General features: G+C 43.9%; 1 protein-coding gene across 1 annotated transcript; it reads right to left on the bottom strand.

Annotated features, from left to right (window-relative positions):
• Nucleotides 1–433: 433 nt before the first annotated feature.
• Nucleotides 434–7797, bottom strand: TUBB6 (tubulin beta 6 class V). Its single transcript, XM_054164243.1, has 4 exons — nt 7732–7797; nt 6968–7076; nt 5825–5935; nt 434–2113 (listed from the first exon to the last, which is right to left on the bottom strand). The coding sequence occupies exons 1-4, from the start codon at nt 7786–7788 to the stop codon at nt 1050–1052; spliced, it is 1341 nt and encodes a 446-aa protein (XP_054020218.1). The 5' UTR covers nt 7789–7797; the 3' UTR covers nt 434–1049.
• Between the last annotated feature and the right edge of the window lie 10879 nt (nt 7798–18676).

The raw sequence follows: 18676 nt of genomic DNA, 5'->3' as shown, positions 1-18676 counted from the left end.
TTCTGTTTCAGCTTTAGCCCAGGCAGATAAACTGTTCACCCTTTCATCTTTCCAGGTGGTTTGAATATTGGGGATAAATATTTTTTGCTTGTACATTAATCTGTGTAGCGTTTTAACCTACCTTGATAACAAGACTTCTCTGGGTATGATGAACTGATAAATCCAGGCAGTGGATATTCCCTCTCTCACCATTTCCTGTGGAGTATCTGAATTTCAGCTCTCTGGGATGGGTGGATTGTCAACAGGAATAGCACAGCTAACTCATGATAGCCAGAAACAACAGGGGACCAATCAACATGTTGAGGTGTCCCAAAGGTTCTTAAAGCACTCACCAGAAAGGGGTATTTCACATATGGAATATGTGATCACCCAGCAGCAAGTGATGAAATCGCACAGCTTAAAGCCAGCCTCTAGCCTGCAGCTCACTGTGTATCTATGTAGCATTGACTGCCCGAAACATTTTAGCTTGAGAGGATACTGATCTTTTTTTATTTGGGTTTGGTTTTTTTTTAGAGGACTGGAGTCAAATAACACTGTTAGCAGTTACTGTACATAATAGCTACAAGCTTTTTCTTCTTTTTATTGTGGATAAATCCTGTTCCTGGCAGTTTAGTATGGTACCTTCAGTACAAAAGGAATACTTCACACCCATGAGATTTTCCTCCTCAGAACTGGATCAAAATAGTGCAGCTCTTTTTTGTGTTTTTTTCATGCCTATCTTACATCTTCCCTCATACAACTTTAGGGATGTCAAACTTTGGAAAAGAAAGGATGGGGGAAAAAAAAAAAAGATCCCAAACCAGCAATCTCAGTGTTCAGACTCTTAGGCCAAAGTCTTAACTGGATGCTTTACATTTGTCTCATCAATAGAAGTAGCCTGATTTCCAGAAATGCTGAATGTCCTCAGTTCTCAGTGACTCTGAAGAGCACCTCTAACATCTAAAACTCATGGTCCTGATTTCTTTGGAGCCTAAATATGGATTCATAAGCCTAATTATTACAAATCTTGATTTGAGAATTTGGCCTGGCAAAGAGATCATCTCATTTCTTTAGTCATTGATTTCTTCTTCATCATCTTCAAATGCTTCCTCTCCATCATTTGCTGTTGCCTCTTGGTATTGCTGATACTCTGAAACCAGATCATTCATGTTGCTTTCTGCTTCTGTAAATTCCATTTCATCCATGCCTTCTCCTGTGAACCAGTGGAGGAAGGCCTTTCTCCTGAACATGGCCGAAAACTGCTCCGAGATCCTCTTGAAGAGCTCTTGAATAGCAGTACTGTTGCCAATAAAGGTGGAAGCCATCTTGAGGCCCCGTGGAGGTATGTCACACACTGCCACCTTGACATTGTTTGGGATCCACTCCACAAAGTAGCTGCTGTTCTTGTTCTGGATGGCCAACATCTGCTCATCAACCTCCTTCATAGACATGGGGCCACGGAAGACAGTAGCCACTGTCAGGTATCGCCCATGTCTTGGGTCACAGGCTGCCATCATGTTTTTGGCATCAAACATCTGCTGGGTAAGCTCTGGAACAGTAAGTGCTCGGTATTGCTGGCTTCCTCGGGCTGTCAAAGGAGCAAAGCCTGGCATGAAGAAGTGAAGGCGTGGGAAAGGGACCATGTTTACTGCCAGCTTCCGGAGGTCAGCATTGAGTTGGCCTGGAAAACGCAGGGATGTAGTTACCCCACTCATGGTAGCAGAAACCAAGTGGTTTAAATCACCATATGTTGGAGTGGTGAGCTTCAGGGTGCGGAAGCAAATGTCATACAAAGCTTCATTGTCAATGCAGTAGGTTTCATCTGTGTTTTCTACCAGCTGGTGGACCGAGAGTGTAGCATTATAAGGCTCCACCACTGTATCGGAAACCTTGGGGGAGGGCATGACACTAAAGGTATTCATTATCCTGTCTGGATATTCCTCTCGGATCTTGCTGATGAGCAGGGTTCCCATGCCAGACCCTGTCCCTCCTCCCAGGGAATGAGTGAGCTGAAATCCTTGCAAGCAGTCACAGTGTTCACACTCTTTTCTTACTACATCAAGCACAGAGTCAACCAGCTCTGCCCCTTCTGTGTAGTGTCCTTTAGCCCAGTTGTTTCCTGCACCAGTTTGTCCTACAAGAACATACAATAAAGGAAAGAAAATACACAAAATTATTGGCAAGGTTTGGCTTTTCCATGCCAAATAGCTTCACATCTGTGTTAAGAGCTGCTATAAATCTGTCAGGCGGATAATTGCGCTCTCCATTTCACCTACAAATATCTTTGGAAGTACCAAGATAAACTTTTTCTCTCGCCTTTTGCCTCAGATTCCTGGTAGTTTCCTTTGGCAGTTTCTTTTTTCTTGATATTTAACCTTCCATACATGCAACAATGGCCTTGACTCCTTGTTTTGAAAGCTTTTGCACTCCCAGTCCTGCCTGTTCCACAAACACAAGACGACAGTTCAAATACTTTCTGTTTATAAGGCACATGGATCTACATGAAGCTAAATCACAGAAACACATTTCTAAATGAAAGCTTTTTGGACTGTTTCTGTGAGAGACAGAGGTATTGTTGTAATTGTATTCTATTCTAATTCAAGGAGAAGGCTGGACTTCAGGAGTCCTATCTAATTTGTTACATCAATAACTTCATGATTACCTAGCCTGAATGAAAACACCAAACAGAAGCCTCAAGAATCAAAAATCCCAGGAGTTCAGTGCCTTCTTGCTTTTCCCGGTTTCCCTGCCAGCTCACTATTCTTCCGATTCCACAAAGCAACTTGCAAAATCGGATTACTGACATTTCATGAGCACCTCATCTTCTCCCCAAGGCTTCCATTTTCCTTCTATGTATCACTGAGTTTATTAGGATGGAGACTCTGGATCCTTTGCTACATCACTATGTTGTTATTACCTAGATAACAAGGAGAGTTTAGTGGGGAACCAGCTTTTTAATGACTCTGTTCCTCACAGACACTACTGCAGGCATAGATTGTGCCACTGAACTCAGTGGTGCTGCTGTGAGTGGAATACAGAAAGAGCAACCACTTCAGAATTAGGTAGAAAGCTGTCTGCACCCGCCTTGTTCTCCAAGACCTTCCCCTTCCTTCCTATTCTATGTCCCATTCCAACTCCCAGTGCAACCTGTTGGTGCCAAACCAATGAACCAGGGAAACTGCGTGCTGGGATATTGTTTAAATACGATGCACTTTATTTTCACTGTATAAAAGTTTGGTTTCCTCATTATGTGTTTGCTTAGCTAAGGCATTGTTCCATATGTTGCTATCTTTTTCTTTCTTTGAACTTCAGGAACTAAGCACTTCCTGCCCAGCTGGGCAAAGCATAAAGTAATGTCCTTCCAGAATTAAATATGCTTGTAACCACCTGCAGTCTGCTCAAGCAGATCCCTACTACAGAGAGAGCTCCACACTGAAAAGCAGTCTGCACCCCAAGATGCAGAAGGATCCTAACAAAGACAAATTCTGAGTTCAGGACTTTATTTTGCAGGCTGCCCTGTGTGTAAACATCATATCATCCTTCAGTGGACAGTGCAAATGGAGAATAGAAGAGAATGAAGAACAAAGAACGAGGCAAGAGGAGAATGGGAATCACTCTCACAAATGTGGAAAAGATCTTTCCATGGGGAAAACAGAGCCAAGAGAGACTGATTTTACTTGCTTTGCCCAGAATCTCCAACATTTTCATTCACCCCTTGTCCTATCACAACAGGTGCTGCTAAAAAGATTGTCCCCATCTTCCTTATAGGCCTCCTTTTAAGTACTGAAAGACCACAATAAGGTCTTCCCAGAGCCTTCTCTGAACAATCCCAGCTCTCTCAGCCTCTCCTCACAGCAAGGGGGTTCCAGCCTTCACGTAATTTTCATGACCTCCTCTGGGCCTGTTCTAACAGGTTTATATCCTTCTTGTGCTGAGGACTCCAGAGCTGGACACAGCACTGAAGCTGGGGTCTCACCAGAGCAGAGGGACACCTGTTGCCCACATCTTTAGACCACTACCTCATCAACATAGGCATTAAAGCACAGGAATTGTTTTTGTGTCCATCTCCTGCTGGTCTGAGCTAAAATTTATCTATCTGGAGCATGTGATCTTGCAGTCAGTATAGTTGGAATGTTCCTTGCCATGCAGAAATGCGCACTCACAGGTATACACAAGCAGAGACGAAAAACATCTCCAACAGAATGAGCCCTAACAGCCTAGGGGTACAGCAAGTATGGGACTGCCAGCTTCTGCCACTAAATCCTTTGTGGGCCCAGGCCAGATTTTTTTAAAGAGAAAACAAAATGCTTTGTTGGCTTTTGACACAGAAGATCATTACTTCAGCGCTCAGGCAACCGTTCTCCATTATTCAGCAGGTTGGGAGGACAGTGCCTGATGCTGGCAGGGGCCTCTGTCAGATAGGAGTTGATCACATGCTGTTGGTTCATTGTTAGCTTGGCAGGAAGGGAGTACAGTGAACTGGACTGTTGTTGAAGACACTCTGCATGGATTTTGCTCTGGTTTTACTGGTGGCATGCCAAACTGTAAAGCTACCATCCAAGTATTTCTATAAGCACAGTCAATTTACTTTCAGAGTTTCAGAGGGCTTATGTGGCCCTTGTAAGAGAAAGGGAAAGGAGAAACCTGAATAGAAAAACATACTTCATGAAGCTGCCTATATCTATGGCTTTTCTCCCCAAGCTTACTTTTACATGTTGTAACAAGTTCCTTTGAAAAAGACACTTTAGTGTCACTGAGATGGCGCATACAGAAGAGCAACAGGGACAGCATTAAAAGTTTTAAGTCAATTAAAGGGTTAAAGTAACTCTGTATAGCTTCTTACTCCCCACCTCAACAGCAACAAGCCAGACTTAAGTTCGTTTTATACCACCCAAATAATGTTTATCCTTTCTGTGTCAGACCCTGGCATTGTTCCTTGCTTATGTTAACACAATATCCCGAACCAAGTGACAATCTAAGTTTGCCTTGGCAAGAGGTAATGTGATTTGTGGCTAGTGCAGACCTGGAAACCAAAAGGACAGGAGAGTTCTCATGGTTGCTTTCATTCAGACCTCCTGTTTCAGCAATGGATCACTTAACTTTCACTGTTTCTTTAGTCAAAGGGACCGGTAACACTTTTGTACTTTGTAAGGATGCTATGAAATTTAATCCTGGTAATGTGCATTTTTTAAGCTCAGATGGAAAGCAGTACTGAAGTTGGAAGTGAAACAGTAAAGGATGGAACAAACCCCTACAAGAAAACTGCAAAACCGGGAGTTCCCCACACGCTCTCAGACTGTTCCTCATTATGTTGAAAAATAACCCAGAAGCTGGCTATATATGACCATGTTTTCCATATTGCAATTGTTCTTCCTCCAATGTTCACTACACTGTTAAGGATCTGCTGAAAAAGGTGAATTACACAGCCTATAAACAAGTTCATGCTCAAGCATTTAATGTGAATCCAAGTGAAGAGTACTCTGGGTGGTTTGTGATTGAGGGTTTTTCCTTCCTTCTCCATTTTCTGCAGAATTTCCATGCATTTTATTGAAAGAAGTGGTCTCAGGATGTCTCTGGAGTTCACATATATGGAAAGCAAATGTACTTTACCTGAATAACACAGGAAACTTGCAGTGGTTTGCTAATTGAAGAAAGGATTGACAGAAGTATGACTTTTTCAGCTAATAGAATCTTTTAGCTGACTTACACATCACTGCAATCACATTGTTAACCTCTTAGGATTCCTCAGCACTAATGATCACTTTGAAATAACATAAATGCTTTTGACCATTCACTTGGTCACCTGTTGGATAATTATGTTTTCTTAAAAGTATTGTCCACATACCAAAGATGAAGTTGTCAGGCCGAAAGAGCTGACCAAAAGGACCAGACCGCACACTATCCATGGTTCCTGGCTCCAAGTCCACCAAGACTGCCCTTGGAACGAATTTCTGGGCTGCAATAAAAAGTAAGCATGCCCTTAATCTCCTGAAATAACAATTATGGCTCTCAATACATAAATACATTATGTCTTATATTATTTGACTAGTATAGATTGTACTTATATAAATATTTTCTAAACAGAAATGCATGCTGGTGAAAAAACCCAGCACCACAGGAACAAATCAGTTGTGCCTGAGAAACAGACCTGACATCTCTAGGGTCATATAGATGGTCTATTACATTTTGTAAGCTCTTTTTGAGCAATAGATATGAGGGAGGGAAGTTTCTGGTTAGAAAAAAATGCTTAACGTGTTCTTTATGTCCAAGGAGATAGTCTTTTCTGTGAATGAGGTGAGTAAAAGGTGTGACTTCAAATGATCCTAACACATCTCACAAGCTTTTATGCTTGAAGGCTTCACCACCACTGAAAAAGCTGCTTGGTGGCTAACAGGAATAGATCAGCACGTCTATCACAAACTACAAAATAAAGCGTATCCAGTTCACGAGCACTCAGGTAAATAATATGAATTAACTTGACCTGGACAAAAGATGAAACATTCGTACTTGCAGGTACATGCTAACAGACCAAAGGACTCCTGATTCCCATTTTACACAATTAACACTCTTCAACACTGAAGTGACTCAGAGAATTTGGGAGCATTTGGCATCTTATTATTGACTTCTCCATTACCTGCGGCCCAACCCTTTCAACCACAAAATGAAGAACAGAGTACTACAGATGCAGGCTCATACAGCCACCCATTTATTTGGGGACCATTGATAAGACACATCTGATGAAACAAGGCAAACGCCTGGCACTGATCAATAATGAGCAAACCTCCACCTGCAGACCCTAAGGACAGTCTCTTGTACTTTTGTCACCTACTGGAGATTACACCCAGTTATTAGTTTACAAGAAAGTAGATAATCTTTTATGCAATATTGGGTTGAGCTGGGGGGCTGATGGCATGCAAGGAGTGAAATTCCTGTGCCCGCCCCTTCCCACGAGTTCCCCATCCCGCACCCCTCCCCATCCCACACTTACAAGATGATTCATTATAGTAGACATTGATCCTTTCCAGCTGCAGCGCTGAGTCACCAACATAGCCTCCGGCTGGGTCAATGCCATGCTCATCACTTATCACTTCCCAAAACTAAGGGAGGAAAAGGAGATGTGGGTTGGGAGCTCCCCAGCAGAGTACCGGGGGCCGTGCCCAGCGCCTGGGGCGGGGTGGGAGAGACAGCCCCATGGCTCGGCCCGGCAGCAGCTGCCGGATTCCTGGCGTGCCCAGGTTTGGGCTGCAGGATCAAACCAGGCAGGCACCAGCAGTCAAACCCAACCGGCTAACAGAGGCCACCCCCACGCCGCGCCAGGCCGTTAGGAAGGAGCCTCTGGGGTTTCTGCCACCCTTCCCCGCTTTTGAGCCACGGCTTGCCCAGTTTAAACATAAAAATAATAAAATAACGGTTTAAAAAAAAATCCCTTTTGGTTTCTGTACTTTTCAAAGCCTTTTATGGTCACGGGGAATGGGGAGATGCGCGGTGTCCCGAGCGCGCCCGGCGCCTCTCTGCAGCGGCCCGGGAAGGCAGCGTGGCCGCGGGTGAGGGGCGGCTGGCACAACCCAGCCCCACGGGAGCAAACAGCCCCGAGAATCGGCCCAGGAGGACAGCGGGGCTGGCGATGAGCGGCGGCTGGCACGGCCGAGCCCCGCGGGGCCAGAACAGCCCGGAGAACCTGTCCCTGCAGCGCCGAGAGGCTCCGAAAGTGCCAGGGCAGGCAGCGGAGACCCCGGCTGCCCTCAGGCTCACCTTGGTGCCGATCTGGTTCCCGCACTGGCCCGCCTGGATATGCACGATCTCCCTCATGGCAACACCACCTCTCCCCTCAGCTTTCCCGCCGCTATGCGCGGCGCGGCCGGGCCGGGCGGTGCTTTATGAGCTCTGAGGCGGCGCCCATTCTCCCCCCACCCCCCCCCCCCCGCCCGCCCCTCGGCTCCATGCCCCGCTCCCCTCCCGCCCAGACCTCGGGACCGCCCTCAGCCCTGCAGGGCCAAGGCGGGAGCCGGTGCCCGCTTTCTCGCGTCGACCCCTCACGCTTCTCTCATCGGGGGTCCCTTCGGAGTTCTCGTGCCTCAGAGGTGGCTGCCTTCCATGCTGTGCTTCTCACCAGACGCGGGGCTGTCGCCTTCACCCATCGAGGAATCCTGCCCTTGCTGTGTGCAGTGGGACACTGTGGCCTTTGCTGCTTCTTGGCCTGCTCTGGCAGATGGCAACTTTCACTAAAGCGGCAACATCCAAAGACATGGGCGGACCTTCTCAGTGCCTTGCTAACAGCCATCTTCTTTGCATCGCTGTTTTCTGCTGTGGCTTTGCCAGCTTGTAAGAAGCCTCTCTATGAAACTTGTAACTGGAAAGGTAAGCAGCCTTTATGGACCAACTGTCCTGAAAGCACACCTACCACAGTACAGAGCATGGCCTGACGTATGTGGAGTTTGGATGTGGACATAGAGTGGACAGAATATTTATGGAGTTGGAAAGGACCTTAGAGGTTAGCCAGTCCAACCCCCTGCTGCCATGGCCAGGTAAATCTTCCACTACACCCGGTTGCTCAAAGCCCCATTGGACCTGGCCGTAAACGCTTCTAGGGATGGGACATCCACAACTTTCCTAAGCAACTTGTTTCAGTGCCTCAGCATCCTCACAGTAAAGAATTTCATCCTAATGTCCAGTCTAAACCTATCATCTTTCAGTTTAAAATTAATATCCATCACTATGCACTTGATAAAGTGTCCTTCCCCATCTTTCTTATAGGTCTGCATTGAGTACTGGAAGGATGCAGTAAGGTCTCCCTGGAGTCTTCTGTTCTCCAGGCTGAACAACCCCAACTCTTTCAGCCTGCCCTCACAGCAGAGGGGTTCCAGCCCATGCATCATTTTTGTGGCTTCTTCTGGAACTACTCAAGTAGATTCATGTCTGTCTTACACAGGACCCAGCACTACAAGTGGGGTCTCACCAGAGCAGAGCACAGGGGCAGAATCCCCCTCCTCAAGCATTTGCCCACGCTGCTTTGGATCCAATTGCTCAGGATCCAATTGGTTTTCTGGGCTGTGAGTGCACATTGCCCATTCATGTTGAGCTTCTCATCCACCAACACCCACAGTTTGATTTTTAACAAAGAGGGAGATTTTCTTTCTCTTACAAAACAAAACAAAACAAAACCCAAAGACAAAACCCAACCAAGTTCTCTCAACTGCTGTATCTCCTTTATGGTTCCTTTAAGTAGCCATTTCATGGTTTCCCAGGTAGAAAAAAGCTGCCTTGCTTGGCTGCCAGTTTTAATGCCAGTGTGACTTTTCCATGGGATGTAATTTTCTAGGTAGCATATTCTGATATATAGTCGTGGTGGGAGACATTCATCTGTCTGTGACCACATGTTTTCTATTGTGCATGAGCAGCCAGAACCTCATTACCTACTTGCTCAAAAGTGACCTGGCTGCAATTGTCTGGGTAAAGAATCTTAGGTGCTCCCTACAGCTTGCCCACAGTTAATGTAACCCCTATCAATCAATAAACCCCAAAACTGTTGACTGGAGGCCATCTCCTGCCTACCCACCCTTATATTGCTGTGACATGAACAATGTCAGCTAGACTATGTGCTCCAGACTTGCCTTTTCATAAATGTTTTTCAGCAGCTTCTTGCAAATGACCTCTGAGTCGCCTCTGCAGACCATGCTAGGCTGAATCAAATGTCTTCCTGACATTGGTAAAGCAGGTGGAGGATCAGTGTGTTTGCCTTGTAAGCAGCCACTAGCCACTAGGGCAGAACTGGACAATGTGTGCCTTTTTCTCTGCTTGAGGACTCAAAATAAATGTCCTTCTTTGTGTGATCTGCATTTTTGGAAGAGATCCAGAAACAAGTTCAGCAGCCTGATTAATGAGGTAGTCTTGGGCTTTGCTTGAATCTATATGTCCTTGAATGCGCCTTCCATGCCTGGCTTTCCCCATGCTTTGCAAATCCTTCCATATACTGTTGTATGGTTCATACTCACCATCAACTTGCCCATTAGGATCATTTCTGCTGGTATGTCACTTTTTACAAGGCATTTAGTTCCCAGGCCCATTTAGTGGTAAGGTTGAGCATGTGTTCGCAGTACACATACACGTAAGCACACCTTCACGCACTGTCCTGCTTTGAGCTAGAACAGCACTCATTCTGCTTAGTGAGTTGACTTCTCAGCTCAGTTTCTGTTCGATGAGGGCACTTTCTGAAGTTCAGGGCATATTTGCACAGCCAGTGCTTCTAGCAATGAAAATGCTGATGGGAAGAGTTAGCTCCAAGGGCTGGGGTGCAGGCCATGTTTATGTTACATCTTATGTGCCATGTTAAAGTGCAGTAAGAGGTGGCACCTGCAAGGAGGAACAGACAGAACAGGTGACCCTAAATTAACCAACAAGGGATTCCATCCTATGGATGTCATATTCAGTATAAAGCTGAGGGATCACCAAGGTCATGCCTTTGCTTCTGTGGCCAAGATCTGAGGAGGACTTTGTCTGTTCTGCCTTCAATCCTGATCCATAAGTTCCTGAATACAGTTCCAGAATCCATCTCCTGAATTCAGTTCCCATCTGCTGCTGAGTTCAGTCTAGGACTTCCCTAGTGCCTGCCCACAACATCAATGGGGATGGTGATGCCATCAGGGGGTTGGGTTGGGTTTGATACTGGTTTTATGTGTTTGTACATATCTCATCTTATTATTACTTTCATTAAAGCTGTTTTAGTTTTCTTTCACAACCCCTTAGCCTCTCTACTTTCTTCCCTTTGGGAAGGCAGTTATTAGAGAATATCTATCACTTGTCTAGTGGCTCTCCCAGCCCTAACCCTTGAGGCTTTGTATGTGTGGGAAAGCAGTTGAAGTTTTGGCTTCTAAATGGTATTTGACCAGCTGCTGCTCCCAAGCAGGGCATAAACCTTTCAAAGATGACAGATACCAGCAGTGCAACTTACACAGCTTTTCAGGAGTCACATACAACAGTTTACCCAACAAATTTGCATCTCAGTTGTGTAACTCTGTAAGTATGTTCAGACCTGAATCAACTTGCAGATTCTCCATGTTTCACTGCTGGTAATCTGAAAATAAAACAACACCTGTTTATTGGTCATGAGATGTACATGTACCTTCAAATTCTTTTCACCCATGCTTGGTTTTGCTTAGTAGTTCAGCTGACTTAGGAGGTGGAGGTGCTAAAATAACCTGTGTCTACAAAAGCCTCCACGTTTTCTTTAAGTCTCCTCAAGACTTGGTCTGGGATTTTAAAGGCATTCAGGTGTTTCAAAATCCTACTACGTACTTAACTGCTATGGATTACTTCTGGATGTATTTTAAAGCTCCACCTAAATGTCTTTAAAGATTTCTCTCTAGGTGCTTCATCTGACTGAGCCTGTGAGATTCAGTCTACAAATAGACTAATTGTGAATTCTATACAATAGATTTTCACTCATTTCATTTGTCTCTGTAGTCTCTTTCTCAGATAGCTAGAATATATTTTGACCTCTAACCTTCATAACTCACAGTCTTACTTAATTCCTATTCACTTCCTAGGCTAATTTAATATATAGAAGGTGCCCCTTTTTCACCACACACAAAAAAGGAAGAAAGCTTTCTTAAGATTTCACTCTTCATTGTTTTTCCTTTCTTCCTTCCTTTTGCAATTTTAGCTCTTCTTCTGTTGTTAAAAAAAAAAAAAAAAAGATAAATTCGTAAGGTGGTGTAATAGCTACAGACTGTCAGCCCAGCTTTGCAAACTCATTTTCCTGACAGTCTCTTGAACAATCAGTTTATGTGATACTTGCATTTTCAGAGCCTCTTGCTTTCAGGTGTGGAAGCAAAAGATTAAATAGTAAAAGAGGTCAATGCTTGCATTTTATGGGGTGGCATGACCCTTATGGCAGAAAATGTGCAGTAAGGAAGACCTGACAGCTAGGCAAAACCTGGATGAGTCTGACATTTCTAGCTGGTAAAAGCCCAGAACAGTTCATGTCCACAGGACTAATCTTCAGTGCTCCAATGTGACAGGCAGAGCCTGTGTGGTTCTTTATTCCTGTTAGCCAGCACTGACAAAGATTTTGGCTGTCTGGCTTGGCAGTGGTGTCAGAGAGTAACAGCAAATGAAATACTCATATTGCTTCTGCACAAGATCCAGCTGCCTAGAAAAATCTATATATGTTCATGGCCAAGACAAACTGATGGGGCCATGTGGGGTTGCAGAGCCTCCAGTGTTCTTGTCTTCAGCCTTTCTCACGTACTCCTTGCTCTTGTAAAGGCTAAAATAGGAATGGATACCTACCAGATGATGAATATTGTAAGGCAGGACAAAATGTGTAAGGTGCCCATGCTACAGAGCAAAATGGTTTGCCAGTAACAGCAGCCCAAGCAATGCTCATCTCCCACAAAATCACATGGAAATTTGCTTTAATTCCCTGGAAAAACCCCAGCAAAGTTCTTCTGTATTTAGCTAGTCATATGATATGATTGTTAAGATGCTTCCTGCTTTTCAGGAAACACATTGGTGTTTCTGTCAGGGCTGTTGCTAAGACTATTTCTATTTCCTGGAGTTTTTAAGGACTAGAGAGAAATTTATGTCATAGCAGAATAGTTAGCACAGTAGCTGTTTTCTTTTTCAGAGTGATAAATATGCTGTATTTTGATATGTAAGAATATCAACAAGTGCCTATCCAGTGATTAACTGCCAAAGCAATAAATATCATCCATGTGGTGGATTCACTCTGAAAGCTCGTAAGCAGGCTGGTAAATGCTACTAAACCCTACATTCACCTTTAGGAGGAAGGTCCCAGGGTCAATGTTGTTACTTTCTGTCTTTGTTAGTTTGAAGGTTTTTCATGCAAGTATAAAACAAGGGGGAAAAAATAATCTTAAAACAGCTTGGCTTTGGGATTTTTTTCCCTGGCTTCCTGAGGAAACAAAGCACGAGAAGTCATGATCTGTGCAAGTGTGCGCCCATATATCTCTACCACCACCTCCATTTCAATCTGTCGACGTGACAATAATCTTCAAGAGGCACATGAATTCCTGAGATATTGCAACTACAATTAAAGAGTCTAGAAACAGCTCAAGAACTTGACAGCATGGTCAAAACTTTCAAAAGGGGAAGTGAGACAGCAAGACACCCACAGAGAGGAGTGAACAATCTCTTCATGCATTGAGAGAGCTGGGGTTGTTCAGCCTGGACAAGAGAAGGCTCCAGAGAGAATTTAGAGCAGCCTTCCAGTATTTGAAAATGGCCTAAAGGACAGCTGGAGAGGGACTTTTTACAAAGGCATGGAGTGACAGGATGAAGGGTAATGGCTTCAAACTGGAAGAAGCTGTGTTTAGATTAAACATTAGGAATAAATTCTTCACCATGAGGGTGCTGATGCACCTGAACAGATTATCCAGAGAAGTTGTGGAAGCTCCAAGACTGGAACTGTTCAAAGCCAGGTTGGAAGTGGCCTTGAGCAACCTGTTCTAGTAGGAGGTGTCCCTGCCTGTGGCAGGGGGTTTGGAAATGGATGATCTTTAAGGTCCTTTCCAATCCAAACCATTCTATGACCCTATGACAGTAAGGCTAACACCAGTAGACACATTTACCACCGGTGTTTTGCAGCTTATGTTTTGCCTAGAGAAGCCACTGCATTTTATATGATCCTCACAGAGTTTTTTCTTTGTTTCCTCCTGTTAAACTTGTTGCTGTGAAACCTGTGGTGTCACTAATTGTCACCTATGCGCAAGGATAGTACTCAGGGGTTAGCTTTAATGCTGTTCACCTGTCTGCTTTATAAATGTAGCTGTCAGTGGAGGTGATGCTGGTGTTTGTGTTTTAGCCCCTGAGATGTGGGCTGAACTTTGTGATGTTAATGCAGAGGTCACTACATCAGCTCAGGGGTAAATATGCTTTTGGGTGAAATGTCTGAGAGAGAAGGTGAAGCAACACTGGTGGACTCTCACCATCTTATCAAAAGGAGGTTCTAGCTGCATTTTCACACTGTTTGGTTTTTTTCACTGTTTGCCAAGATGAATGGAAACCCACTATAACAGCAACACTGAATATTAGCACGTCTGAGTTCAGTTGCCTAGGTACTTTCCAGCACTTGCTGTTTTTTTTCCTTTGTAACACACTTTCTGTCCGTAGGAAAGGAGTATTTTCCTTTAGCCCTTCGTTTCTCCCTGTGCTTAGCCTCAATGCTAACAATAACTCATCGAGGACTTCTTGCAAAGTTGGTCATAGTGACTTTTACATAACAACTGCAGCAGCTGGAGAGGAGGGAGGCTTGTACCTGCCTGTTTTGTCAGGCAGAGTGTGTGTTTGGTGTGGCTGTGTTTTTAACTTCCATTCTAATAGGTCACTTAGCTACATAAACAAACAGAGCCAGAGGATGGGCTGCATTCTGTGTTCAAGAGCCAGCAAAACATCTCGGTTAGTGGTTTCTTATAGCTACAGCCAAGAGTATGAGAATACAAAGTTAAGGCAGGGATTTATCCATTTACAACTCTCCAACCTCTCCACACATTGGAGATTTTTGGGGATTGAGCTTTTGAAGGACAGAGTGAAACCAAGTTTTAGCCAGAATGTGTACTCGCTATTATCTAAATCACACAGTGAGAGGTCCAGTTGTGAGAGGACAAATCTGAGATACTGCTGACTGGCTGTTGGAGTTTGTCAACTCTGAATAGATGCCAACACAATGCAGAGCTTATTAGTGAATTCCTGGTGTTTTGAGTGTGGGAAATATCAGAATGAGGACAAAATGGTCTCTTAACTAGAAGTGATGGTAAAAATATGTTCTGACCAGGTGAGTGCACTGACATCTAACCTGGTAAAGTTAGCTAATGGTTGGACTTGATGATCTTAAAGGTTTTATCAACTAAAACAATCCTGTGATTCTATGATTCTATTATTCTAATCTAGAATTGCATCCCTGATATTAGTCACTACCAGATGCTAGGGGAAAAGTATGTTACTGCTCCCTCCAAAATGCCTTTCTACATCCTAATGATCAGTAATTAAGACTTTGCTGAACAAAGAACAGACCTGTACCTTTGTATTTAGCAGTCCTTTGGAAGCGCCCATTAAGTTATATAATTGCATTTTAAACCCAGTTACAGTTTCAGCCTCCAGAGTTGCCCATGGCATTGCCTGCCACACACAACTCAGTTCCATTCTGTGAAGCACTTCTTTTTGTTGTAAAGCTGGTGTCTCAGTTTGGTCCCAAGAAACAAGAACTAACAGTTCCTCATGACCTTTGTAGCTGTGTGTAAGGTGCTGGTTTTAGTATTTGTTTGGTTCTTTTTTTCCCTATCTGTCCAACATTTTCTGAGATGAAAGTATTAGCATAATTAATCTTTGAGGGGAACATTGCACTCCTAAAATAGTCCTTGCTTATCACCCTTTGCTGTGTGTACTAGTTCTACTGCAGCTTCTGTGCATTGGTAGTGAGACTATACAAGTCATGGCCATCAATTTAGGCAGTGGATTAGGATGCTTCCTGCTCTAGTCTTTATTTTCTAATAACTCTTAACATTGTTTCCTCTCTGGATTGCTGCTGAGTTGTTTTTTTCTTTTTTTTCTTTTTTCATGGAGCTATCCACACTGCCCCCAAGGTGTCTTCTAGATCCCTTCACTGGACACAGGGTTGTTTTCCCTTGTGTTATGCAGTTCTGAATGTTTTGTTCAGGTCAGTATCACAAAATACTTCTGAAACTGAGTGGAACTGATGGCAGTTTTGACTACTCTGAAGACTGTTACAGAATCAAGAAAAATTCATCAGTGGACTTGGTAGTGCCAGGTTAATGTTTTGACTCCATGATCTTTGAGATTGTTTCCAACCTAAATGATTCTATGATTATTTATTTTCCCTGGATCATTTTTAATTAAGCTGATCAGGTCAAAATGCAGCCACTGGATCTGATCTTGACTTTTGTTGCTAAAGCAGAAGATCACCTCCATCTTATCCCATCCAGCTTAGTCTGCCTAAGAATCTTGACTAAAATGTCTTGCAACAGGGATATGTATTGCAGCATGTAGGAAGGGAAAGGATAGGTGTTGGTTGTATTGCACAAACTATCTTTTCATGGTTTTATTCCATGAGAAAAAGAGAAAAAGCCTCTAAAGCAAAGGAATGGAGTCCCATCTAGGGTGTCAGTTATTTAACACTTAGTAAGCCAACCATCTATTTGAGATTAAATAATGTCGCTTTCCAAGTACAAGAAATTCATCTTGCTGTGAGAACAATTTACAAGAGGAGTTTTGCAGCTAAAATAAATTAGAAATTGCCCTGGTGAGGTCTTGGGTTTAACAGGTGAGTCTCAGCTTTCTTCCTTACCCTTTTTCTTGGGTGGTGAGTGGCTCCTGGCTGCCACTTTTCCCTCACCAGCACAGATCCTACTCATCTGTCCCAAATGTCCAAACCAAATCAGTATACCGCCTCCAGCCTGCTTCACATGTGACTGTCTCAGATTACATTTGTAAGGAGGAGAGCACCATTCCTCTGCAGCATAAACAGCACAGCAGAAGCTAAGACTGGACAAATCCTGGCTTATTTTTAACAGCAGGGTCTGCAGCACTGTCAGGGGCGGGTGGGTACAGCCTCTGAAGGAATGTGGTCTGAGCCTGAATGCACAAAAGCAGTTGAAGCATCGCCATCTGGGCAGGGTGCTCCCGGTTTTGAGCCGGGAGGGGAAGACAACATTTACACACAGAGAACCCAGCGTTTTCCTCTTAGAAAACTGCTCTGCAGCAGCGAGCTCAAAGGTGTATGCGCCGTTGCCTTGGCCTGCAGCCTGTTAGCAGCATTACCATATTAATGATTTAAAGGCTTACGAATGCTAAGAATGTAAGAGGTCAGTCTGGCCCATGGCCAGGACTCAACCCACTGCCCGCCCAGGGTGAATAATCCCTTTCACGGTCGAGTTGTTAAATGGTGTCCCGGGATGCAGAAGGAGATGGGGTTACAATGTATGGAGACTGCACAATCGAATGCCATTGCTTTGCAGGAAGGGTGTGGAGACACAGTTGTTGCCTGTGCCTGGAAGATTTGCAGAGGGAGGCATCTCTGTTGTATGAAACATTTTTGCTGTGTTGTCCCCTCTCTGTACTGAATAGGGACTTTATAGTACGTGTGGCCTGTTTGATCTGTTGGGAGTTGGGCGCAGCTCTGAGTAGTGGAAAAAGGTTTTTATCTCAGGGCAGCAGCTTGGTTAGTGTGGAAGATAGTTATGCTAAAAATGCTATGTAAACAAGGAGGCTGAGCAGTTCTATATAAAAAGACTTAATGTGACCTACAGATAAAGCAAGAGAGATATCAATGTCTTTTTTACAATTTACATTTGCTCAAACACCTGCCCCAGCCATGAAGTATTTTTAGTTTGAATGTGGCCAAAGGGATCTGGAAAAGGTGATGGAAGGCCACAAGAGGAACAACATAACAGGTGGCATGTTTAAAGGGGTCACCAGAGTATAGTATAGAAAAATAGCAGAAGGAACTTCAAGCTGGTGACATGTAGGTAATGGCATCAGACATAGAGAAAGGTTTAGATGAAAGGAAATGAGAGCAGTGGTGCGACAAGAGCTGGGAGCTTCCAGGAGAAAACCAGAATGTAGAAGTTGGAATTTTCTGGGGAAAGAGAACTAAAAACCCAAATGCCAGAACCAACCAAAAAACTCCAACCAAACAAAACCCACAAACAAACTCACCCCCAAACAAAACCAAACAAAAATCCCAACCATCCAAATCCAACCCTTTGGAGAGGTGTAAGTCATGGAAATAAAACTGACTTTTATCCATTAGATCTCCACTGCCTTGAGTCATTACTACTAGTAACACTCTCCATTAGATTGTAACAATCCTTTAGAGTGACTTTTTTACAGAAGCATGTAGAGGTAGGATGAAGGGTAACAGCTTCAAACTGGAAAAAAATAGATTGAGATTAGACAGAAGGAAGAAATTCTTCACCATGAATGTGGTGAAACACTGGAATAGGTTGCTCAGGCAAGTTGTGGATGCTCCAAGCCTGGCAGTGTTCAAAGACAGGTTGGATGCAGGCTTGAGCAACCTGCTCTAGCAGGAGGTATCCCTACCCATGGCAGGGAGTTAGAAACAGATGATCTTTAAGGTCCCTTCCAACCCAAACTATTCTATGATTCTGTGATTGCTGATGGTGCTAGTGACAAAAACTGCTTTGTTTTCACTGACCACAACTCTTGTGAAAACTAAACATGGTACTATGTCAGGGCCAGATAAGCCTAGGAGGAACTGAGAGAACTGTTTACTGAACTCAGTGGTCAGAGAGGTGAACCTATTAGAGTCTGTACATTTCTTACCTAGATGACATTCTGATCCTAATGTAGTTTGCAGGAAGTCTTTATAATGATAAGGAATCCCAGCTTGATCATCTCATTCAAAGATGAAATGGCTTTTCTGAGAGACTGGAATAGCTGTTTGCAGCAACTATACTGCAATTTCTGACTAAATTAGTTTATTGTTGAATAATCACTCAAATGACATCAGTTATTCTGACAGATAGTGACTTTTATTTGGAGGGCATGACCATTCAGGGAGTTGAATGCAGTTCAGAACAGTATTCTGCAACTGTCATAGGCAGCTTTTCTAGGTGACCTCCCTGAGTAGGTGAGAAAGCAGGAGGGCACCTAAACTAAGCACATTTGGTACAGGAGGCACTGAAATGATGCCTTGGCACTT

The sequence above is a fragment of the Dryobates pubescens genome, chromosome 9 (genome assembly GCF_014839835.1).
Source record: "Dryobates pubescens isolate bDryPub1 chromosome 9, bDryPub1.pri, whole genome shotgun sequence".
Classification (NCBI taxonomy): domain Eukaryota; kingdom Metazoa; phylum Chordata; class Aves; order Piciformes; family Picidae; genus Dryobates; species Dryobates pubescens.
The sequence above is the reverse complement of the archived record's forward strand: the minus strand, read 5'-3'. Positions and strand labels throughout refer to the sequence as shown.

Excerpts from the sequence above, each read along its gene's own strand:
- TUBB6 (XM_054164243.1), bottom strand. The coding sequence starts at position 7,788 with ATGAGGGAGATCGTGCATATCCAGGCGGGCCAGTGCGGGAACCAGATC. Across the intron at positions 7,077-7,731 it reads GGAACCAGATCGGCACCAAG|TTTTGGGAAGTGATAAGTGA; the intron begins GTGAGCCTGAGG and ends TTCCTCCCTTAG. Across the intron at positions 2,114-5,824 it reads GCCTGACAACTTCATCTTTG|GACAAACTGGTGCAGGAAAC; the intron begins GTATGTGGACAA and ends ATGTTCTTGTAG.